We start from the raw sequence: 24,766 nt of genomic DNA, 5'->3' as shown, positions 1-24,766 counted from the left end.
TTTATCAGAGTTGCTAATAAGCGGCATCTATTGTATAAATGCACAATTAAATATGCATTGTCTATTTATTGTCTGTATATTAATTAATAGCAACTGCTTAATTTAAATAGATGTATTTCTTTAAGAAGCTTGTCATAGGTTGAAGTCTGTTTCATATCCTTTCTCCTTATATGTATAATCCATTGTTTACGCATTATCAAAACGTGTCTATTAAAAATAATTTCTATTATTCAAAAATAGTGTATATTATTAAAAAGATCATCCCGAGAAAAAATGAAAAGGGAGATATTACTATTTTTTTCAATATTGCCAGAACCTCCGAGACATATAGTACTTATCTATCCTTTGACAACCAAACCACGCCCCAGTGTTGACTGCTCATGAATATGTATGACAGTGGTAATTTCTGACAGCACTTCGGCGATAAAGAGCTCAGATGAAAACATCGATCGTAGAAATAATAACACGAATGGTTTAAGGAGGGGTGTCTCTAAATAAATGTAGGTGAATCATGTTTAAAAATGTAATCGTTTTAAAAAGAGAAGGCTTGGAATAGGAAATGAGGCAGACCGGAACTCTTTGGATTCCCATGATGCACTTGCCAAGGCACGGACGGAAGTTCCAATGTTTAATCAGCGGAGTTGACCGTCTTGTGTAGAAAGAAGTTCTTTGAGATTCTTTCTGCTGCTTGCAGGGCCCAACGACGTCACTAAAGCAGAAGTAACCTTTGGCAGCACGATCGGTTGTAGACGCCCCGCTCATGTGATTATCAGTGTTAAAATATAGGCTTTAAAAGATAAATTGCCAAATGATTCACAAGGCACAACTTTTCCCATCACTAGATGCCCCAAAACATTCAACATGTCCTGTACGGTATATCATTTAATTAATACGCATAATTTCCATTGTAATTATTATTATTATTATATATTTTTGATCAATAACTACAGCTGATACGTGTGATTGTAATATGCATTTGCCTTCTTATGTATGCTTGTTTTTAAAAATCTAAACCGTTGTTGTTAAAAAAAAACATAAAATAAAAAAATAGTTCATAAATCACTCATAATCAGTGACAGCTTATAACGGAAGCAAATAAACCCAAACTTCCGTAAAAACTAAAAAAAAGTTAAGTTATTCTTCCTAACGTGGCTTACTCTTTTATACTCAGATACTGTTGTAAAATACACCACTGTTATGAAAGTAAACATTTCTCTCGGACCTACAACACTGAATTATGCTGTGATCAGCACCTTTGCAGCCCTGCGTGCACAGTGTAATTTTCTAGGCTCCCTTTCGGCGCAATGATATGACGTGAGGCTACACAGCCAAAGTAAGAGAAGGTGGAACTTGGAATTAATGTCAATGAAAAGGTTTAGTCGTGTTTGTTTCGGTTTTAGTGAAATCCGTAGTCTTACTATTTGTATTAGTACCAACAATTACAATTTAATATTGTTTATTTTCTATTTAATTTGGATACTTTAGTCATACTTTAGTACTATACCGACTTCACAGGAATGTAGTAACTTTATTCTTGGACTACACTGTTTCTCGCGAGATCTGCCCTGGCTACACCTTAGTTTCTTCTAAATGGAGTTCGTGTTGTCTCATTTAGGATTTGGGTTTAGTAAAGCAAGGGTAAGTTTCTCAAAACTATTCTTCTTGGGCTGCTCATATGTTTATCTTATTGTGCATTCGACGTGCTAAAACAAGTACTGTCTGTACTACCGAGACTAGTAAGATCACCCGTCTTAACTTTTCCTGTACTGTGTGTTTTATTTATGTATTTAATTTTTTTTAACTGTAATAATTACACCCAGAGTTAAGTAAAATAACAGCCACCCAAAGCAATGCAAATTATATGATCAGCTGGCAATTTACAAACAAATACTCGATAAGTGATTGCATTTGGAGAGCAGTGTGTATGGTCAAACATGATCACTTTAGTTTAGAGATTTGAAATTCAAACGCACGATTGGGGTTGGCCGTGCTCCAGCTTTGCTGCGGCGGTCAAACGTATTTTTAGATTTAAACATAAAGTAATATAAATTGATTTTAATAAATCCGTTTTAACTTAACTGAGCGATATTTGAAACAAACAAAAAAAGTTTTTTAAACCATCAAAAAAGCCTTTTAATGCGCAAAAATCAGCTTATTATTGGTTTGAACCAGAAGTCAATCTTGGATTTACTGTGCACGCTGAACTAACTGAGTTTCAATAGTTACACAAATAAAAATGATTATGTTAAAATAACATAACCATTCAAATAAAACAATTTACGTGTGCTGCATTTTTAAAATTTTGTTTGTTAAAATGGTAAATCGTTGTCTTGGTTGTATAATGAGTAAGTGCCTCCAGAAACCCAATCTCCCACTGCCACCTGTCAAAACTGAGCGGCAGCTGCTCAGTGCACTGCAGTAAAAACGCCTAGGAGTCATAGAAGGGCAGTTTTCTGTTTACAACATATATAAAAAAATGATTATTAAGTGCTTGTTAAAGTAAACGAATTTGTCTCTTAAGCGCAACACTATAAGTGCTATATTGTTTTTACTAATATTTATTTGGAGGTTGCAAAGTCACAGTAGCACACATGAGTTACAGAACAACATCTGCTGCTGAGACGGGCCAGTCAAACGTGAAAGCGCATCAATTCCCAATCTTATAACTCCGAAACCACACACGATGTGTTAATAATTCAAAGTAGTATGTCTTAGCAATAAACAACGGTGTACTTTTTGAGCGATTGCTAAAGGGCTTTACACACTTGTCGGGACGAATCTCACCCCGTAGACTAGTAGAGCAAGACAAATGTGAATGCACGCAGGGCTGAACTCAGGGGTGAGTCACGCCGGGGCCGCCCGTGGCGACTCGACCCTGGTTTGGATGGTGTTAGTGTGAAAACGGCGTAAGTGGTTAAGGCTTCAAAGTACCGCCTCAAAAAATTAAACAGAGTTTCAGAGTGGGAACAAGAAGTTCCACTAGACTGGTCCTGGGCCTGGGGACCCCTTTGTCTGCTGCATAGCTATAATATTTTATAAGTAACCTGAACTACAACTGTTTAAGAGCTGTTAACAATTAAAAAGGTCTAATTAAGCAAATTATCAGTTCAATTAAGGGTCTAGTTAAGTAATTTAGAGTTCAGTTGGACCAGGACCAGGATTGGGAACCACTAACTCAGTCCAACCCATAACTCCGAAACCAGATCTGTGATATGTTAATAATTCAGTGTATTCCACATTTAACTTAGGACCATATGAAAATGAACTACTACCAAACTTAATTCTGTATTTTATTTTTAGGCAGAAAAGTAATTTTCTGTTGAACACTTCTTAGCATAACTTGATGATACATGAAGCACATGGCTGTGTTCAAAGGTTCTTTCGCTAGCCAGCAATTTGAAGATAGTGCTAAACCTTTGAAGGTTTGTCAGGTGGCGTGCACGCACTATATGTTTTTTTTTCTCTGTTAATGGAAACGTTTGACAATGTGTGAATACTATAAATCACACATTAAATGTCACTCACATGCACAATTCAGTCTTTTGATTTGTATAATGCATATTATTAAAACAAAAGTTGTTGTATTAAAATCCACTACCAAATAGTTTTACGTATTATTTATTTCTTAGCAGATGTAGAAACTCAAGCGCTGCTGCCGTGCATTGGAGCAGGGTATATTATGCCAAAGCACTGGCGGGATACCTATAGCGGTTGTATTGCTTCAGTAAAATATATACTGAATACCTGGTGTACAAGACAGTGTTAGAGAAGTGCTATGGTAGAATATGTTTGAAATAGTGCTTGGATGAATACAGGATTTTCATGTTCGGATATTCGCTCATAATTTAAATATTTGTTCGGATATTCGTTCGCTTTTCAAAAAGTTTTTAATAAAAGCCATTATATTGCTCTGAATGCAGGCAGAGACAGCACAGCAGCAGGGGCAGGGGGCCGTGGATGTGGCCTCTGTGTGTGTGCCTTTATTGTTTGACAATGTGTAAATACAGTAATTCACATATTAACAGTCACTCTCATGCAAAATTCGATCTTTTGATTTGTATAATGCATATTACTTAAACAAAAGTTGTTGTATTAAAATTCACTACCAAATCGTTATACGTAGCAACTCTATATGGCGCTGCTGTCATGGATGAGGCAGGGTGTATTATTATGCCAAAGCACTGGGGGGTACCTATAGTGGTTGTAGTGCTTCAGTAAAATATGTACTGAGTACCTAGTGTACAAGACAGTTTAAGAGAAGTGCTATGGTAGAATATGTTTGAAACATACAAAATATATGCTAACACTAATAATTTTAATTTAGAAAAAACTGAACACCGTCAGCCCCTCCCCCCTCCAGCTCGTGTTAACCAGAGATTGATGTATTATGGAGGCACATCCAATCTCTGGGGTCATTTTACAATCGTAAGTTCATATTATTAGTAGTAGCAGTAAAATGTGGCTGTGACTGATAACCTGCTTGGAACGGTGACTGTTAAATAAAGCTTGTTTTGCCAAAGTCCACTGCAGTTAGTGCTGCTGCAATGCAAGTTTACTCGCAAGCAGTATCAATTACGTGTAAATAAACATGTATTTTTATTTTAGGGCTGCAACGAAGGGTACGTTTTGCTCTTTGAAGGTTCGGAGCACATTACCGAAGGAAGGTTCGAGTCTTCAATGGTACTCATTTGCATAATTTACTGGTTACGTCACCATAGCTAGTTGTTTATATTTGATTGAAAATCCTATTATTTTACAGGTAATCCATATAAATGTTACTTTCATAAGTAAGAAAGTTACGCCCTGGCAAGCCCAGGGGTCCTGGTGTCATGCTGAATTTTGCATTATGCAGCGTTGAACTTTCGGTATTAAAATGAGATGTACTTTTTAGACATCAAAACAGTATAAAAACATCAAAACACAAAATAGATCAAGTTAATAGCAATTTCTTTGAAACTGACCACATTAAATTGTTGTTCAAATGTTTTACACTAAAACATGAAAGATTAAACATCGACCTACGAAATAAGTTTTCAAGCAATTGGGCTAAAAAAATTTGTGTTAGTATTAGTTCTAAAAAGGAATTCATTTATACCTTTTGATGAGGCTAAATAGCACATATATCAACGAAAAATAGGCCTAATAGCAAAACGGAAAATAATAACTAAAGTGTTAATAATTAGATTTTCACTTGATCTATTTTGATGTCTAAAAAGTACATTTAGTTTATAATACCGAAAGTTTCTGCAAAGAAAATGTACAAAATGAAATTTACTGGTTGCATATTCAGCAACTCTTAAGTCAGTACTTGGTAGAAGCACCTTTTGCAGCAATTTGGATTTTTTGGATAGGTGTCTACTAGCTTTGCACAGTAGGATGGTGAAGATTTTGCCCATTCTTCACAGGAAAATTGCTCCAGTTCTGATAGGTTTGTTGGGGATCGTCTAGACTGCAATCTTCAAGTCTCGCCATAGATTTTCGATTGGATTCAAGTCAGGACTTTGACTGGGTCTGTCAAGAACATTAATTCTCTTCTTGTTTAACCACTCCAGTGTGGCTTTGGCTTTGTGCTTCGGATCATTGTCCTGCTGAAATGTGAATTTCCTCCCCAGTTTCAGAGTCTTGGCTGACTCAAACAGGTTTTCCTCAAGGATTTGCCTGTATGCACCATCCATTCTCCCCTCTATCCTGACAAGCTTCCCAGTCCCTGCTGAAGAGAAGCATCCCCATAACATGATGCTGCCACCACCATGCTTGACAGTTGGAATGGTGTTGACTGGGTGATGTGCAGTGTTGGGCTTGCGACAGCCGTAACACTTGGAATTTAGACCGAAAAGTTCAATTTTTTTCTCGTCTGAGCACAAAACATTTTCCCACATGTCTGCAGTATCATCTACATGCTTTTTCACAAACTCCATACATGCTTTAAGATGAGGCTTTTTGAGTAATGGCTTCTTTCTTGCCACCTGTCCAGGTCAGCTTTGTGTAGGGACCGGCTTATTGTTGATGTGTGAACACTGACTTCCATCTCGGACACAACTTTGCAGATCTCTCAAGGTCATTGTTGGCTTCAGAGTGACATCCCGAACCAGTTTCCTGCTTACCCGGCAGCTCAGTTTGGGAGGGTGACCTGATCTGGGTACTTCTTAATGATGGACTTCACTGTGCTGAGGGGGATAAACGGCACCTTTGAAATTTTCTTGTACCCTTCTCCTGCTCTGTGCCTCTCTACCACTTTATCCCTGACTTGTTTCGAAAGCTCCTTGGTCTTCATGGTTGCTTTGTTGGATCACTATGCGAGTTGCAGCTTGAAAGTCTTTATATACCTGAGGGAAATTATATACAAGTTAAACCACTTTGAGTACACACAGGCTGAAACCATTTTAGTTTTGAGACCTTTCAAACAAATAATTTGCACCTGAGCTGATTTAGGGCTGCAGCAGCAAAGGGGTTGAATACTTATACTGAGATTAATCTGTTTTTCTCTGTAATCTTACTTAGTTATATTCTAGCATTTTTTGAACTTTATCAGTGTGGAGTAGTTTGTGTAGATTCTACATGTAAAGTGTAATTTGAAAGCGTCGTGGAGTACGCTCAGGTGCTAACAAAATGTGAAAACTTTGCAGGGGGGTGAATACTTCTGCAAACCACTGCATGTATCTGTGTGTATGTGTGTGTGTGTATATATATATATATATATACAGTGCCTTGCGAAAGTATTCGGCCCCCTTGAACTTTGCGACCTTTTGCCACATTTCAGGCTTCAAACATAAAGATATGAAACTGTAATTTTTTGTGAAGAATCAACAACAAGTGGGACACAATCATGAAGTGGAACGAAATTTATTGGATATTTCAAACTTTTTTAACAAATAAAAAACTGAAAAATTGGGCGTGCAAAATTATTCAGCCCCCTTAAGTTAATACTTTGTAGCGCCACCTTTTGCTGCGATTACAGCTGTAAGTCGCTTGGGGTATGTCTCTATCAGTTTTGCACATCGAGAGACTGCAATTTTTGCCCATTCCTCCTTGCAAAACAGCTCGAGCTCAGTGAGGTTGGATGGAGAGCATTTGTGAACAGCAGTTTTCAGTTCTTTCCACAGATTCTCGATTGGATTCAGGTCTGGACTTTGACTTGGCCATTCTAACACCTGGATATGTTTATTTGTGAACCATTCCATTGTAGATTTTGCTTTATGTTTTGGATCATTGTCTTGTTGGAAGACAAATCTCCGTCCCAGTCTCAGGTCTTTTGCAGACTCCATCAGGTTTTCTTCCAGAATGGTCCTGTATTTGGCTCCATCCATCTTCCCATCAATTTTAACCATCTTCCCTGTCCCTGCTGAAGAAAAGCAGGCCCAAACCATGATGCTGCCACCACCATGTTTGACAGTGGGGATGGTGTGTTCAGGGTGATGAGCTGTGTTGCTTTTACGCCAAACATAACGTTTTGCATTGTTGCCAAAAAGTTCGATTTTGGTTTCATCTGACCAGAGCACCTTCTTCCACATGTTTGGTGTGTTTCCCAGGTGGCTTGTGGCAAACTGTAAACGACACTTTTTATGGATATCTTTATGAAATGGCTTTCCTCTTGCCACTCTTCCATAAAGGCCAGATTTGTGCAGTATACGACTGATTGTTGTCCTATGGACAGAGTCTCCCACCTCAGCTGTAGATCTCTGCAGTTCATCCAGAGTGATCATGGGCCTCTTGGCTGCATCTCTGATCAGTCTTCTCCTTGTATGAGCTGAAAGTTTAGAGGGACGGCCAGGTCTTGGTAGATTTGCAGTGGTCTGATACTCCTTCCATTTCAATATTATCGCTTGCACAGTGCTCCTTGGGATGTTTAAAGCTTGGGAAATCTTTTTGTATCCAAATCCGGCTTTAAACTTCTCCACAACAGTATCTCGGACCTGCCTGGTGTTTTCCTTGTTCTTCATGATGCTCTCTGCGCTTTAAACGGACCTCTGAGACTATCACAGTGCAGGTGCATTTATACGGAGACTTGATTACACACAGGTGGATTCTATTTATCATCATTAGTCATTTAGGTCAACATTGGATCATTCAGAGATCCTCACTGAACTTCTGGAGAGAGTTTGCTGCACTGAAAGTAAAGGGGCTGAATAATTTTGCACGCCCAATTTTTCAGTTTTTTATTTGTTAAAAAAGTTTGAAATATCCAATAAATTTCGTTCCACTTCATGATTGTGTCCCACTTGTTGTTGATTCTTCACAAAAAATTACAGTTTCATATCTTTATGTTTGAAGCCTGAAATGTGGCAAAAGGTCGCAAAGTTCAAGGGGGCCGAATACTTTCGCAAGGCACTGTATATAATATATATATATATATATATATATATATATATATATATATATATATATATATACTGTATATATATTGTATATATATTGTGTGTATATATATACTGTATATATATAATATGTATACATACACATATGTAAGGTATAAACCACGACGGGCCGTGCAGTTCCCATGATATATACCACGCCTGGGGTGGTGATCTGCTTTGTGAAAAAACAAGGAATTGAGTTGAGAAAACATACAGAGACTTGATCAGCACCATATACAGTAAGACTCCATAAAAACAGTGACAAAATCAAGATTAAAAAAGGAGTTTTAAGGAGATACAATTTCACCAAAGCTCTTCATGGCCACCCTAGAAGAAATTTTTACAACACTGCATTGGGAAAATAAGAAGATCAATGGAGCCTACTTGAATTACCTACGATTTGCTGACATCATCATATTTAGAACGTGCCCAGAAAAATTACAAACAAGAATACAAGAACTACACAAGGCTAGCATTAAAGCAGGTTTGAAATTGAACCGGAAGAAGACTCAAGTTGTTTTCAATAAATATACCACTCCACAGGCAATTGAAGTCAATGGGATCAAGCTTGAAGAAATCAATAACTACGTATACTTAGGACAGTTAGTTTCGTCAACAGAGAACCAAATGTGCGAAATCAACAGACAAGCAAAAATGGGCTGGAGTGCCTTTGGAAGATTAAGTATGGTTCTGAAAGGGAAACTACCCGTATGCCTCAAGATGAAAGTCTTTGATCAATGCGTGCTGCCAGTGCTAACTTACAGATGCAGAACCTGGACCCTCAATGCAAAAATGACTCAAAATTACATTACGACTCAATGAAGTAAGGAAAGATGCATGCTGGGAATAACTAGAAGAGACAGGAAAAGGAAGGAATGGATAAGAGCACAAACAAAAGTATGCAATGTCACTATAAGAGCAAAAAAACTGAAATGGCAGTGGGCCAGACATGTAGCAAGAAGAAAAGAACATCGCTGGACCAAGGAGATACTAGACTGGATCCTAAGAGATATAAAGCGACCATGAAGACGACCTCCAGGAAGATGGCAAGATGAAATTAGGAAACACGCTGGAGCAACATGGATGAGGGACGCAGCAGACAGGCGTTTGTGGAAGAATCTCGGGGGGGCCTTCATTTAGCAGTGGATTGAAAAAGGATGATGATGATGAAGAATATATATATATATATATATATATATATATATATATATATATATATATATATATATATATATATATATAAAAATTATACAGTAAATTAATAAAACACCCCTACATATGGTAATAATGCAGCAGCAGCAGTAATTATGAATACAATAATTAATTTTATCAATGGTTATTAACAGCACCGTCCTACATACGTTAGAAAATGCAGCAGCAGCAGCTCTAGATTACTCTCGCGATGAAGTCAGTTATTTAAAAATTTGAATTTCAGTTTGATGATGATGAGTGATCAGGTTACAAAACAGTACTGTATCAGTTTTTAATTGGTTAGCAATAAATCGCTATCGGTGCCAAAAAGGTGTTCTTTTAAGCAAAGTTCCTGTTCCTTTAGGCGGAGCATTTACAATGGGAAAATTCAGTTTCACCTCAAGGTTGTTCCCTAAGCCGAAGTGCTCTCTTAGGAGGTGTTCCTATACACAGAGACTACTGTATGTATGTATGTATGTAAGCCGAAGTGCTCTCTTAGGAGGTGTTCCTATACGCGGAGACTACTGTATGTATGTATGTATGTATGTATGTAAGCCGAAGTTCTCTCTTAGGAGGTGTTCCTGTACGCAGAGACTACTGTATGTATGTATGTATGTATGTAAGCCGAAGTACTCTCTTAGGAGGTGTTCCTGTACGCGGAGACTGCGTATACCGGATTCTGACGAGTCAGTGACCCGGTTTAAACAGTCGCCCCACCTCAACTGTTAGCTGAAGGTCAAATATTTTATTTTTTAAAAACCATGCTCAAATAATGTCTAAGGCGAAATATAAATAATGATTCAGGGTTCGGGTTATCTTCGGTTCAGATGATGAAGACGTGGAGTTCGGCAGTTTCGGATCAGATGATGCAGACTCCACAGTCTGTTTGATTGATTACACTTTCCTGTTGCGCTACAATCCATTTTTTTTTTGTTTGTTTGTTTTTTGTACTGAACATTTGAATGCTATAGTGCTGCTTTGGATGTTAATTTATTATTTTGTGTTTTCACACTGGACGTGCAGAGATTATGTAAAGCCTTTTATTTTAGTGGACTGAATTGTATGTGTTTTATATATATATTTTTAAATGTAAAGACTTATTTTAATGTTCACCTACAAATGTAGTTTTTCATGATGTGGTTTTGCACTGGACAGGGACACTGCAGCTTTAAAGTTTAATGTTTGTTTTGTGAAAAGATTTGAAATGACAAAACAGTGAGTGGACGTACTGCAGCAGCTTTGAAACCTATTAAATATGTTAACTGCACTTCTTAATTCTTTATCGTGACTGTGTGCTGTGCTCTACTTTTTGAATTGTAAGCATGCCTGATTGTAAACTTAATATATCTACAGTACCTCATGTTAAAAGTACTCTCTCTGCAATAATGCCTGTAATTTCGCCCTAATGTGTCATTTATTTGTTCTTCTTTTTTTTTTTTTTTTAGTGTGCTTAGGCGGGCCACGAAGCAAATAGCTCACGGGTCAGAGGTTACATCGGAAGCACACATTGCCAGTTTTCCAGGCAAATTTTGCTTGTTTTGGAGGCATCTAGCGGAGTGATTCTCAACCTTCTCCCCCCCGCCCCCGCCCTCCACTGCAACTCATTTATTTCAGTGTCCAAGGTATGTGACCCCCCCTTCCCCCTCCCCCCCCACTGCACATATAAAAACAAGGCAGTGAGGTTTATACAATAGCCTGAAAAACAGATAAACCAAATTACAAATTAGTGAATATAAATAACTGCAGAAACAAGTCATTCAAATGTGCAGTAATCACCAGTTCATGAATTATCTGCAGTTTTTGCTCAACAAAGGTCATCTTCAGGAGTACTCAAAAAGAAGCAAAAAGAAAATGCAGGTAAACCATTGTTTATTTATTCATCAGGTTTGCTTGTTTGTTTTGTTTTTTCTTCTTCTTCTCCAAAAAAACAAACATTTCTCACAATTTGATGAGATCAAATGCGGTAGGTTCAAGGGAAAAATATTCAGTATGTAGTACAAAATTTAATTGTCCAGAACTGTCGACCAGATAAAAATCTATTCTAATTTAGGGGGCTCCCGAGTGGCGCATCCAGTAAAGGCTCTCTGCGTGGAGTGCAGGATGTGCCCTATTGTCTGGACGTTGTGAGTTCGAGTCCAGGCTATTCCTTTGCTGACCGAGGACGGGAGCTTCCAGGGGGTGGCGCTCAATTGGCCGAACTCCGCCCGGGGGAGGGAGGGATAGGTCGGTCAGGGTGTCCTCGACTCACCGCGCACCAGCGACCCCTGTAGTCAGCTTACAGGTGCCTGCAGGCTTGTCTGTAAGCTGCCCGAGAGCTGCGTTGTTTTCGGACGCTGTAGCTCTTGGGTGGCTGCATGGTGAGTCCGCAGTGTGAAAAAAAGTGGTCGGCTGACGGCACACGAGGAGAGCGTGTGTTCGTCTTCGCCCTCCCGAGTCAGCGCAGGGGTGGTAGCGGTGAACTGAGCCTAAAAATAATTGGCCATTCCAGATTGTGGAGAAAATAATAAAAAATAATTGGCAACGACTAAATTTAAAAAATAAATAAATAAATAAATAAATAAATAAAATAAAAGTAAATTGGTGACTTTTTTATTTCCCCTTATTTTGCAATTAAACAATAACCCTGGTCAAATGCATATGTGTGTCAATCATGTGTTAGAATCCCCATATTAACCAGTCCTGAGGAAAGAAGTAAGCGGGTTCACAATTTTCTTCAGCCGGAGTTGCTGAATGCAAGTGTGAGCGTTTGTGCGGTTTTGTTGCCTGAAAGCTACACCATGTAGTTTGCTCAAAAGTACGTATTGACTAGGCCTATATTTTGCTTAAAAGCACATCATGCAAAGAGAATTAATTTCAAACAAATGTAAAACTTTCGATTAGATAATCTTTTTTATAATATTTTCAGTAAATAATAAAAGAAATGAAGGGAAGATACAAGAAATTAGATTACAAAGGCACTCCAAAAAATAATAATCCCATCATAATAATCCAGGTTATAAGTATAAAATGAACAGAATACAAGTCTAGAGCGGTTATGCCAAGATTATACAATGCATTAGTTAGACCCCCACTTAGAATGCTGTGTGCAGTTTTGGTCGCCTCACTACAAAAAAGACACCATTGCACTCGAGAATGTACAGAGAAGGGCAGCTAGGCTGATCCCAGGACTTAATGACATGAGCTATGAGGACAGGCTAAAGAATGATGTCTCTTCAGCCTGGAAAAAAGAAGGGAAAGAGGGGACTTGATTGGTCTATAAAATCATAAGTGTAGATAAAGTTAACCCAAGACACTACTTCAAATTTAGCAAAGAAAGTAGGAAAAGGGCCTACGTGGAAGCTGAGTAAACGTAAGTTTAGAACAGAAGGTAGGAAGCACTTTTGTACGCAGAGTTATCAATGTATGGAATAGCCTAACAGGTGACGTAGTAGGATCTAAAACACTCGGAACATTAAAAAAAAAAATAATAAATTAAATTCGATCCCCCAGAAGGGGAGAATGATGTGCTAACAAGGGACCAGCCTTGATGGGCCAAATGGTGTGCTGTTTTTACTGTCTTAACTGCACAGCGTCGCCTCGGCAACAAAATATATTAATGACAAGGGGGCAGGGGATTTTCAGAATGCCTTAAATAACAAGAAAAAAGTTGAGCTTTTTTTCTTAGTTAAACTGAAAACAAGATGGCCACCTCACAAACAAAGATTTTTTTCTGACGAAAGAAGAGTGGTCCCTCGTGAAAGAATCTTTTGTCGTGAGGCCAATTCTTTTGTGCTGAAACATCTAACTTGAAAAGCTGTATTGAGCATGCTCAAATCCCAACATTTTATATCCATATACAGTTGCTACCCCTCCACAAAAAACAAAGAATGCACAATTTTCTCTGAAATAACTTGAAACTGACAAAAGTAATTGGCATCCACCATTGTTTATTCCATATTTAATAGAAATCAGACTTTGCTTTTGATTTTTTATTCAACATATTGTAAATAATAAAACAAATGAAAATTAAGCAATAATTAATCTCTTTTCACAGCTTCTTTGCTTTATTCTATGACATACCAAAGGCATGCAAGTATACATGATAAAATAGCTTTTAATTTCATCACTTTTCAGGAGGAATGAAGCATTATTTCAATGAGCTGTAAGGGTACCAACAAATTTGAGCACGTCTGTAACTCATGAACGGATAAATATTATTTCACCAAACCAGCGAAAGGAAATATTCTGGGCCAGTACCAATTACCTTTGGGTAATTCTGATGTGACATTTGTACCCTGTGTTGATTTCTTATGTAGTGATTTGAATGTCTTTTTCTGCATAGGTTGAGCTCCAATTCACTTCATTTGGGGCCCCAACAAGAACAAATTTGACCTAACTAATGAGATTTAGTTATTTCCAGTAACCGTTCATGTGGTTTGTTTTAACATATTGGATGTTTCCTTTTATGCTTTATAACCTGGACATTTCAGCTGGATAAATAAAAGTGATCTTCAAATGATTTGACAAATGTTCACAGTTGTGGTAACTAGCTACTTAAGTAATATGCTACTGTAATAATATTACTTTTGTCAATAACTAGGTAATATAATGGGTTAGATTTTTAATGGGAGTTACTTTCCGCAAAAAAGAAACACGTTCGTCCGATTACCTTTTCTGTGTTGTACACTTACATTAGTGGTCTTCTTTTTGAACCTGGATGCGACAGACTGCTCTAATGTCGGTGCCTCAGCACAGATGATGCTATCTCTCTTGTGGGATGTCTCACAGCAGTAAGAAGCCATGGGGCAGTTTTTCTGAGCCATGTATTGGAATAAGGCTAGGCACTAGGATGAAAACAAAATGTGTATCCCTACTGGCCAAATTTGATGATACACTTCAAAAATGCCATACGTCTACCACCGCATATTTTGAAGTTTAATACTGGGACAAGATCGATAGGAGTGCGTACTTGACTGTACGTACCATTTATTTTTATTTATTTATTTATTTATTTATTTAAATAAAGTGGCGCATCCAGTAAAGGTCCTGCACCCTATAGCTTTGAGATCACCAGTTCGAATCCAAGCTATGCCACTGCTGACCGTGGACGGGAGTTCCCAGGGGGCGGCGCACAATTGCTGCCTGGGCAGGGAGGGGTTACGTCGGCTGGGGATTCCTTGGCTCACCGCACAACAGCGACCCCTGTGGCTGACCAGGAGCCTGCAGGCTTGCCTGATGTAATTCAGAACTACGTGGTCCTCTGACGTTGTAAGTTCTGAGATGGCTGCACGGCGGACTTGCAGAGCGAAAAAAAGTGGATGGCTGACGGCACTCATTTCGGAGGACTTGTGTGATTATCTTCGTCTCTTTCGAGTTAATGCTGGTTGCAGCGGTGAGCCAGGTTAAATAATAGGTAATTGGACATTTCCGATTTTCTCCCAGTTTTGAAATTAATAAAAATACTTGTTCAAAAAAATATATATATGACTTACCAGACGTATAGTTAAAAAGTAAACAATAGTCACAACAACTGTTTCGCAGAACAAGACAAGAGAAAGAAATATAACACGTAATGTAACGCACTATTTTTTTTATTAAGTTGTAAGTAAGGACATTATATTACCTTTTTCTGAAGAAATTAGTAATAAGTTACTTTTTTTCAGTAACGTGCCCAACTGCAAATGTTTCATGTTTTGGTTTCACAACAATAGCCAACATAGGTTTAAAAATGGACATGTTGTACGTCAATCTAAAATAATAATGTTGCATTTTTATTACAGGAAATATACAGATGACAACCCCTGTGACTGATGATTGGCTCTAACCATGTCTCTGCACAGAAGTAAACTTCTCGCAGTGCTACTCCTTTCACAGGCCCTATGCCTCATACAAAGCTTTGAAGAACCAATTCCTGAGGAATGGACCCTGCTTCATGTGGTGCAAGGCCATGTTGGTGGAGGTAACTACAGCTATCTAAGGCTTAACCATAGCGGAAAAATCATACTTTACATGCAGTCTCTTAAAGGTGATGCTGACTTGTATGTTTCTGACAAAACCTTACACCCCAGCTTTGACAGCTATAAACTCCACTCAGCAACCTGTGGCCAAGATGTTGTAGTTGTGCCAGTGGAATTTCTGCGACCTGTGGGAATAGGCATTTATGGGCATCCATCTTATCAAGAAAGTAGTTTTGAAATGAAAGTCTACTATGATTGGACAGTTGAAGAGTCTTCTTACTTTGCTGAAGACATGGAGAGACATGAGAGGCACAGTCAGTCCTCCGAAGAGGAACTTCAGGATGAAGAGACAGTAATTTGGACTATTCTAATTGGAATTCTTAAACTAATACTTGAAATATTGTTTTAGTAATGTCTAAAATGAATGTATGCTGAAAAAACAATGCAAACCTATACAGCTAATTAAGACATTCCTTGTAAATGGATCAGTTTACAGGAGGAAACAACAAAATAAAGAAACTTTGTTTTCTAAAGGTTTTTTTTTTCCCAAAAAAAATGTAAATAAAAAAAAATCAGAGTGTATTTAAGAAGGCTCAGAAGTTAATCAGGGCTGCACACCTATTTTGCATTACAGACTGTGTAAGTAAGACCCAACTAAGAAAGCATGTGGCATGGTCTCAACAGGCAGTGTTTCTGTGATATGCTTACATAATTGTATCTAGTCTGACATAATTGCATGTTTCCAAGGATACTACTGCACAGAAAAGCGAGTAAACAGCTGTCTGTACTTGCTTAAATTTAAAATACTGAGAGGTAGACTAACAGCATGAAATGGCAACAAATTAAACATAATACAAAAATGATTACAAATAAAATAACAAGCATGTTAGTGCTTGTTATTTTCCCCCATCCCAGCTGAAAATTCTAAATAAGATTTAGTTTAGTTTATTCACTTTGTGCACAGAGCCAGCACAGGTACAATCTCAATAGTGCAGTACAAATGCAAAGAGAAATGTAAGTAGATCATACTCAGTAATAAACAATACAACAATTACTATACATCCAAAGTAATATCAATAAAAAAATACACACACACACATTATATATATATATATATATATATATATATATATATATATATACACACACACACGTACAAATACATATAAATATATTGAAACATCTGGAAGGGCATTCCAGAACCCCAAGGCTGTGTCGTTCCCCTGTTTTTTGTATTTTTAATTGTTTTATATAATGTAGTGTCATTTGCAAACATAATCATACTGGTACATTCTAAAAATGTATAGTTGCCAAATCATTAACATACAAATTAAATAACAAACAAAGGACCCAAAACAGACCCCTGAAGAACACTAGATATCACTGGTAACTTAGAAGAAAGTTGTCACTGGACAGCAACACTTTGCCATCGCCCCGTAAGAAGAAGAAAACCAGCTCAAAATGCCTTCACCAAACCCGTATTTAAAAATCTGGTTAAAAGAAAGGTATTTATCACAAAAGCTGTACACGATCCTCTCCAGAACCTTAGAGACAATAGGAAAAGGGAAATTGGCCTATAATTAGAAACCAATCCTGAATCACTTCCTTGTGAATCGGAATGACCCATGAGTGTTTCCATTGTGGAAGAACCACTGCCTGACTCGGAGCAATGGTTTGAGCAGTGCACCTAAGCATTGTAGCAGAGATCTGGGCCAGTAGATCAGAAACGGGATGTCTGGTCACCTGAAGTTCAGCACACGCAACTTGCAAATATTGTTGCAAAGTTACCGATCTCTGATTTGTAGAAGAAAAAAAAATCATCATCTGGCATAATTAGGAATTCTGTTCAAAATAATAAGAAAAAAAAAACTATAACAATAATCACATTTCAACTTCTATCTATTTACATTTAGTTTTATTTACATGTTTATTTACACAAATAAAACAGAACAACATAACACATTCAGAACAAAAATGATGAGGGTAATGGTAAATATTACTAATACAACCCTATATATACATATTTAAGAATAAAGTTTATTTTATTATATTGAAAAAAAATGCTGTTCAATTATGTGGCCACTAAAAAACACCAATAAACTTTTTGATAGGAGATATCATCTATGTATTGTCTTCTCTGTTGTCCATCAACATTCTATCAATTTATACATACTGTAGTGTCCCCTGAAATTTGAAGCAACAATGTAGAAGCAACAGATTTAATTATACATTTTCTAACAACATGTAGACTAGTCTTAACACTGTCTTTGGTGGATAAAGCACTCTCGACAATAAAGGACGGGTTTAAACAGGATGGTACCTGTATGTTTTTGTTCCGGAATGTACCTTTTCCAGTGGGAACATGGCTTCTTTTAACAAACAATACAAAAATAAATAAATAATCATAGCTCCTGTTTTGGAGCGCTAACTAAGCTTAACAGGATCCCTAACTCAGTTAGACCGCTAGTCTGGTTTACTGACTTAAATAAATAAATTGTAACAGTGTGTGCAGTCTGGGTTACTCAATCCAACCTCCCAGCGTGCTACCGCCAGAAGGGCCAGGCCCTTGCTGTGGATGAACTGGAAGAACCAGCCAACCCCTCCAGGGTGACCCTGTAGAGTTCAACAAGCTCCACCTGCATCTGGGACCAGCCTGGGTCTACAGTCCCTGCCCGAAGCTGGATTGGCCCCTGCCAGGTCTTGGAGCATGTTGGGGAGATGGTCTACCGGGTACAGCTTCCACCCAGGGATCGGAAGGTGGTACTGTTGGGGTTTTCCGAATGATCCCAGATTGCGCAGTGGCCCCTGTGTACCCATGACCACTGGCGCATGGATCCCAATGTGACTCGATTGGCAGGGAAATCAGTATACCACACACGTGTCAGGTTTACAAGACTTTATTTAGCACACAAGACAATATCATGAACACTCATAACCAATATATTATTATTATTATTATTATTATTAATTTCTTAGCAGACGCCCTTATCCAGTGCGACTTACAATGTTACAAGATATCACATTATTTTTACATACAATTACCCATTTATACAGTTGGGTTTTTACTGGAGCAATGTAGGTAAAGTACCTTGCTCAAAGGTACAGCAGCAGTGTCCCCACCGGGGATTGAACCCACGACCCTCCAGTCAAGAGTCCAGAGCCCTAACCACTACTCCATACTGCTGCCCTGCAATATACCATTCCCCGGGCTGAACAGCACCCTCACATTGCAATTCACAGTGTTACACACTAAAAATCCCTCCCATCAATAAATACCTAAAACCACAATTACCCCCTCTAACACCGTGCAATATATACTAATTGGTCATTTCACATCTAATTGGTTAAATAACTAAAATTATGCGTGCTTATGTAGCGTGCACGGGGGAAGGCAGCAGCAGGGCTGGTAGGTGACGTAATCACACACAAAGACATAAGCCTGATATATGCTCCTTGCAAAGAAGCCGGCTCTTTTGTATAGCGGTATCGGCGCTATGCTTTAGTGCGAGAGGTCCTGGGTTCGCGCCCGCCCTCCGCCTGTGTGTGCATTGCCACGCCCTGTGTGATGCGCCTGCCTGCGGGAACCAGGATCGCTACACTTACATTATATAAATAAATATGTTCCAAAATACATAACAACTAAATAATCACTATATTCAGGCAGATTAAAACAGCAATATAACTCAGTTTCTCGGAAGTGGATCACTCCAAGATATCCCCTACCCTCTCCAAACCTAGCCTTATAAAGTGCAATGTCCAACTCAGCTGATCCGTGGTCACTCTTAATTGTTTTGCGTTCCGGGCTTAACTCCCCCGGCCCCACTACAGTCCCGCACAATTCTCTTCACAGCCCTATCACGGCTGGCTTTGTTGTGCCTCCTGTAGCATTCGATGGCTCCTCCTCTTCCATTGCAGCCTGTCCCGGCTAATCCAGCTCCCGCTCGTGGCACAGCCTTTCTGCAAAAAATTGGAACACAACACAGCCCTCATTGCAGGTAGATACTGCCCAGTGCAATGCCTCTGATACATTATGTACATGCTGCACCTCTATTTGGCTAAAGCCTCAGTTAATGTGCCTTCCCAGCAGGCCACTGATACTTTAACATAGGAGGCATTTAGCCCAGCATTGAGGTGCAGTGCACCACTCCTGATCCGTGCCGTCCCCCTCTCGTAGGGCTGGTCTACTCCACCGTCTTCTCGTCAGCGCATACAAGGAGGAATTTATGGTCTCTGTCTCTCGGTCCCCATCTTTCTCTTCTTGCAGCAGCGTCGGCTGCCCCACGCTGCTCTCTCCAGGCTTCTGGCCAGCATTTCCCTGCCTTTCCTTACTATCTCTGTCTCTCGGTCCCCGTCTTCCTGTTGCTGGCTGCTCCCAGCCGTCCACTCCAAACTCTCCGCGGCACCTGTCTGTCTGTCTGACTGTCTCTGTCTCTATAGGGCTTTTAATTGGTCCAATAAAGTACCTCAAATGCACTTCACCTGGGGAGGTGGGCCCGGTATGAAGCCTGGGAAATACAATGTTAAATCCCCACCTGGCTATTTCCATTCCTTACAGTACTCCATCAAGACTGGTTCACTGCATACCGGGGGTGGGGCACTGTTCAGACCACAGCCAGGGTGGAGGACCCAGACCCACCATCACCTGGGATGTCTACACCGCCAACCAGGGACTCACCCCAGTGGCCTGCTGGGGACAGCCTTGGTGACCGCCCTACATCACCCCCACTGCAGCCCCCAATTTGAGACGGTGACAGCGGCAGCGTAACCCTTTTGTCGGCTCCGGGACTTTGTAACCCTTCTCGGGGATGAGAAGGACTAAGGGGGTGGGCTGTGTAACGGCGTGTGCAGTCCGGGATACTGAGGCTGCACTGTTGTGGTCCAGTCTCACCAGCAGCAACACCAGCCCTGCAGGGCATTGAGCTCCTGCGTGCACGGAGCAGGGAAGCGGTGCAAGGAGGCTGCTTGCGATCGCTCCCGTGTGGCATGAGTGGGAGCAGGAGTCTGCAGGGGTTCCCACGGACTGGCCCCCATAGACCAACATTGGTGCACCTCTACACCAGCAGTGACCCCTCGTCCGGGGGCGGGAAATTGTGTTACATTTGTTGCATTGTTGTTGGCGGGATGTGGGCTATTTAAGGGAGCCTGCGAGCTCCTTGGGGCAGTGTGGGGAAGTTTGCTGTGAGATTGTGTAAAGCTGTCAAAGTCCTGTCAACTGAATAAATAATTGTCATTCTGGACCAAAGCTACATTGTCTAGTCTTGTCTCTTCTACTACTTCTGTTCATGAAAGGCTGGTACGCTACAATATTATTCACAAATTTAATACACTTCTGTTTTACTGTAAACCGTATTCAGGTCTATACACAGGTCCTTACTTTCCCACATACAGATATTGTCGTTGAAACCTGTCCTTTACACATGCCTGGCTTGTTAAATTATGCACAGGTGTATTAACTTAACTGATTTCCAGTCAATCGGTCTTCTTGGATAGATATGGCACTCTGGAAGATGTAGTTTTTCATTCCTCATTTAAACAGCAAGAACTACTTGCACACATTTTTTAATGCCTACCTTGCATTTCAGGGTAAAGACTGCATATAGCTATTTCGGGTCCTATGTATCTCCCTTTGACAATATTTCTCTGTAACTGGGATTTCAAACTCAAACTCATGACAACATTGCAGTGTGAGGGGCAAACATTTTAACTGTTTAAGCTAACAAAGGAGTGAAAACCAAATCCAATTACCAAATTAACAATCAATTGAATCTCGTTATCAAACAAGTATCAATCATAAGAACATAAGAACATAAGAAAGTTTACAAACGAGAGGAGGCCATTCAGCCCATCTTGCTCGTTTGGTTGTTAGTAGCTTATTGATCCCAGAATCTCATCAAGCAGCTTCTTGAAGGATCCCAGGGTGTCAGCTTCAAAAACATTACTGGGGAGTTGGTTCCAGACCCTCACAATTCTCTGTGTAAAAAAGTGCCTCCTATTTTCTGTTCTGAATGCCCCTTTATCTAATCTCCATTTGTGACCCCTGGTCCATGTTTCTTTTTTCAGGTTGAAAAAGTCCCCTTGGTCGACATTGTCTATATCTTTTAGGATTTTGAATGTCTGAATCATATAGCTGCGTAGTCTTCTTTGTTCAAGACTGAATAGATTCAATTCTTTTAGCCTGTCTGCATACGACATGCCTTTTAAACCCGGGATAATTCTGGTTGCTCTTCTTTGCACTCTTTCTAGAGCAGCAATATTCTTTTTGTAACGAGGTGACCAGAACTGAACACAATATTCCAGGTGAGGTCTTACTAATGCATTGTAAAGTTTTACATTACTTCCCTTGATTTAAATTCAACACTTCTCACAATATATCCGAGCATCTTGTTGGCCTTTTTTATAGTTTCCCCACATTGCCTAGATGAAGACATTTCTGAATCAACATAAACTGCAGGTCTTTTTCATAGTTCCCTTCTTCAATTTCAGTATCTCCCATATGATATTTATAATGCACATTTTTATTGCCTGCATGCAATACTTTACACTTTTCTCTATTAAATTTAATTTGCCATGTGTCAGTTCTGAATGCTGTCTAGATCATTTTGAATGACCTTTGCTGCTGCAACAGTGTTTGCCCCTCCTCCTATTTTTGTGTTGTCTGCAAATTTAACAAGTTTGCTTACTATACCAGAATCTAAATCATTAATGTAGATTAGGAATAGCAGAGGACCTGATACTGATCCCTGTGGTACAGCACTGGTTACCTCGCTTCATTTTGAGGTTTCTCCTCTAATCAGTACTTTCTGTTTTCTACATGTTAGCCACTCCCTAATCCATGTGCATGCATTTCCTTGAATCCCTACTGCGTTCAGTTTGAGAATTAATCTTTTATGCGGGACTTTGTCAAAAGCTTTCTGGAAATCTAAATAAACCATGTCGTATGCTTTGCAATTATCCATTGTCAATGTTGCATCCTCAAAAAAGTCAAGCAGGTTAGTTAGACACAGTCTCCGTCCTAAAACCATGCTGACTGTCTCCCAGGATATTGTTACCATATAGGTAATTTTTCGGAAGAAATGTTTTATATGGCATAAACCACTAAAAGTGGTGAATCGGTAAGAAAGCAATCCAGATAATTATTTTTACTGATTCAACACTTATCGTTTTTTTTTTTTTTTTTAATCCCATACATAAAGCTTTTTTTTTTTTGTTTATTGTTATTATTAATAGAAAAGAATCCAACAATAACGGTGGTGTCCTGTTAGGATTGAAATTTCAAACATGCTACTTTGTAATTGTAACATCTTAGTAATTATCAACACTTCAAAGCATTTCTCAGCACAAAGATCCGTTCTCTCGGCGTCAATGTGCTCAAAATCACATCCACTTATTGGGCGTGTCTTTACCACATTATATACAGTATACAGAATGAGTACCCTTATGTATGGGTTTGGAAAGAGAAAGAAAAATTTTAATATTCATTAAAAATCAATCTACGTATATTTAAATAGTCTTTTATCAACGTTGTTAACCGAAGCTTAGCTTTTCATCCATTGGGGCTCATGCGTACTTAAAAATGTGTGGGGTTTTATGGTAACGAACGAACAACATGGAACCTGGAACCTCTTGTGTCTATGTTTGTTTCTGTGGGAGATATTTTTGTGTTGGACAAACGCAGTGGACAATTAAATATGGCTGCAGTTATTCTTTCTAAAGCTTGTGATAGCAATCCCGCCACTCCAGGAACCCAGCCTATACAGGTAAAATTACCATGAACGTAATTATATTTATGTCTTTAGTTTGTCTAAAATAATTAATCGTAGATGAAAAGTGAAAACAAGTGTGAAAGTTTTGACAGAATGACCGAGCTGTTCCAAGTTCTTTTTTTTTTTTTTTTTAATTACCCACTAATTTGAGTTTCAGACTCAGTTTGCACATTTTGGGCAGGTAATTCGTGGAATCTTTAAAATATAAAGAACGGCTTATTTTATGTATTTTCCTTTTGTCTTCCGCTATGTCAGATATTAAGTACTACTCTGTACTAGTACAAAATACAGTAGTGTGCAGAGAGATAGGGCGGGGAAATTAAGCGTTGCAGTTGGTTTTTAATGTTATTTGTTTAATAAAATAAAATAATCAGATGTTTGTATTATCAATGTATCTTTAGGTATCGTAACACAATGTTGACTGAATTTAAGTTGACTATTTTGAATTTATAAATAAGCAAATATAGTGCAGCCGTCTGATAATATGATGGAACTGGAATACGTAACAGAGGAAGCATTAGACTAGAGCGGTGCAATACGGCTTATACATATGTATATATTGCATGCATATATATATATATATATATATATATATATACACTGCTCCTTCATTAACTGCCAGAAAGTTCTGTACAACTTCAGTGATCAACACATATGGGGCCGCGATAGCATACTGATTTGACTTAAGCTGTGTTCACACTGAATCAGTTAGAGGGTTTGGTTCGCTTGCTAAACCTCAATGTAAACAGTTGTTGGACTCGGTCATTTTGCACATAGGAAACGGACTAATACAAGGCAACACCACTCGGAAGTAAACATTTCGCGCGTAGTTTAGTTCATATTCTGAGGAAACAAGTAGAGGGAAAACTCTTGAGTGATCTGGTTCCAGCTAATTGTATTTCTAAGAGTATTATTATTATTATTATTATTATTATTATTATTATTTTTATTATTATTATTTTCCTTTTTTATTTATTTATTTTTGGTTAAGAATTATTTACGGAAATGTGTTTACGCACGAAAGTAAATACTAAGGCTAAATTGCATAAGAATATTATTTTCCCGTTTTCTTAAACCAAATTCACATGTATAATCTTAATTTTCCTAAAACACCACCGAAATTAATGAAGCTGCGTTAGTGGATAAACACAACTTGTATTAGTCCTCATTTATTTAATTCACACACAAAACACATACTGTACATTCGTTTATAGGACCAAAGGTGTAAATTGAATCAGAACTGCTTATTACATATTTCAGGTATAGCCTAAAAGCTTAATTTCCATAAGAAGGCAATCATGGCCAGTAGTCGTGTGCAAAATTATACACTGGAACAAAAACTTTATTTCATAGTGTACAAAATATTTAATTGAAACTATGTAGGCCGAAAGGATCCACAGCAATTCTGCATCGCACAACTGCTTGGAATACACCTGTAAGCGGATTTAATGCTGCCTTCCGTGAGAAGCGGCCAGATACAGCAGCAAATTTAAAAACTCTGTGGAAGAGGCTGAAAGTAGAC

The 24,766-nt window shown here is 38.7% G+C and overlaps 2 protein-coding genes across 9 annotated transcripts in view; both read left to right on the top strand.

Moving 5' to 3' along the window:
* The first annotated feature begins 1,243 nt into the window (after positions 1–1,243).
* c5h6orf120 (chromosome 5 C6orf120 homolog) lies at positions 1,244–17,594 on the top strand. Of its 6 annotated transcripts, XM_034003821.3 has the most exons (4): positions 1,340–1,638; positions 4,606–4,680; positions 10,991–11,167; positions 15,305–17,594. In XM_034003821.3, the coding sequence occupies exon 4, from the start codon at positions 15,351–15,353 to the stop codon at positions 15,888–15,890; it is 540 nt and encodes a 179-aa protein (XP_033859712.1). In that variant the 5' UTR covers positions 1,340–1,638; positions 4,606–4,680; positions 10,991–11,167; positions 15,305–15,350; the 3' UTR covers positions 15,891–17,594. The 6 variants fall into 6 exon arrangements, with proteins under 6 accessions (XP_058880317.1, XP_033859712.1, XP_033859711.1 ...); XM_059024334.1 differs by lacking the exons at positions 1,340–1,638; positions 4,606–4,680 and adding an exon at positions 1,244–1,333; XM_034003820.3 differs by lacking the exon at positions 4,606–4,680.
* A 5,324-nt stretch (positions 17,595–22,918) lies between these two features.
* The window catches only part of phf10 (PHD finger protein 10), a 110,954-nt gene continuing 109,106 nt past the window's right edge, over positions 22,919–24,766 (top strand). Inside the window, exon 1 of one of the 3 annotated variants that reach the window (XM_034004268.3) lies at positions 22,919–23,238. In XM_034004268.3, coding sequence (XP_033860159.1) covers positions 23,113–23,238 — 126 coding nt within the window. In that variant the 5' untranslated portion in view covers positions 22,919–23,112. The remainder of the gene's footprint in view (positions 23,239–24,766) is intronic. The other 2 variants (XM_034004271.3, XM_034004270.3) reach the window with 2 other exon arrangements.

Source organism: Acipenser ruthenus, chromosome 5 (genome assembly GCF_902713425.1).
Source record: "Acipenser ruthenus chromosome 5, fAciRut3.2 maternal haplotype, whole genome shotgun sequence".
Classification (NCBI taxonomy): Eukaryota; Metazoa; Chordata; class Actinopteri; order Acipenseriformes; family Acipenseridae; genus Acipenser; species Acipenser ruthenus.
This window is presented reverse-complemented; position numbering and strand designations above follow the sequence as displayed.

What these genes read in the sequence shown, in the direction of transcription:
- c5h6orf120 (XM_059024334.1), top strand. Translation starts at nt 15,351, where the DNA reads ATGTCTCTGCACAGAAGTAAACTTCTCGCAGTGCTACTCCTTTCACAG.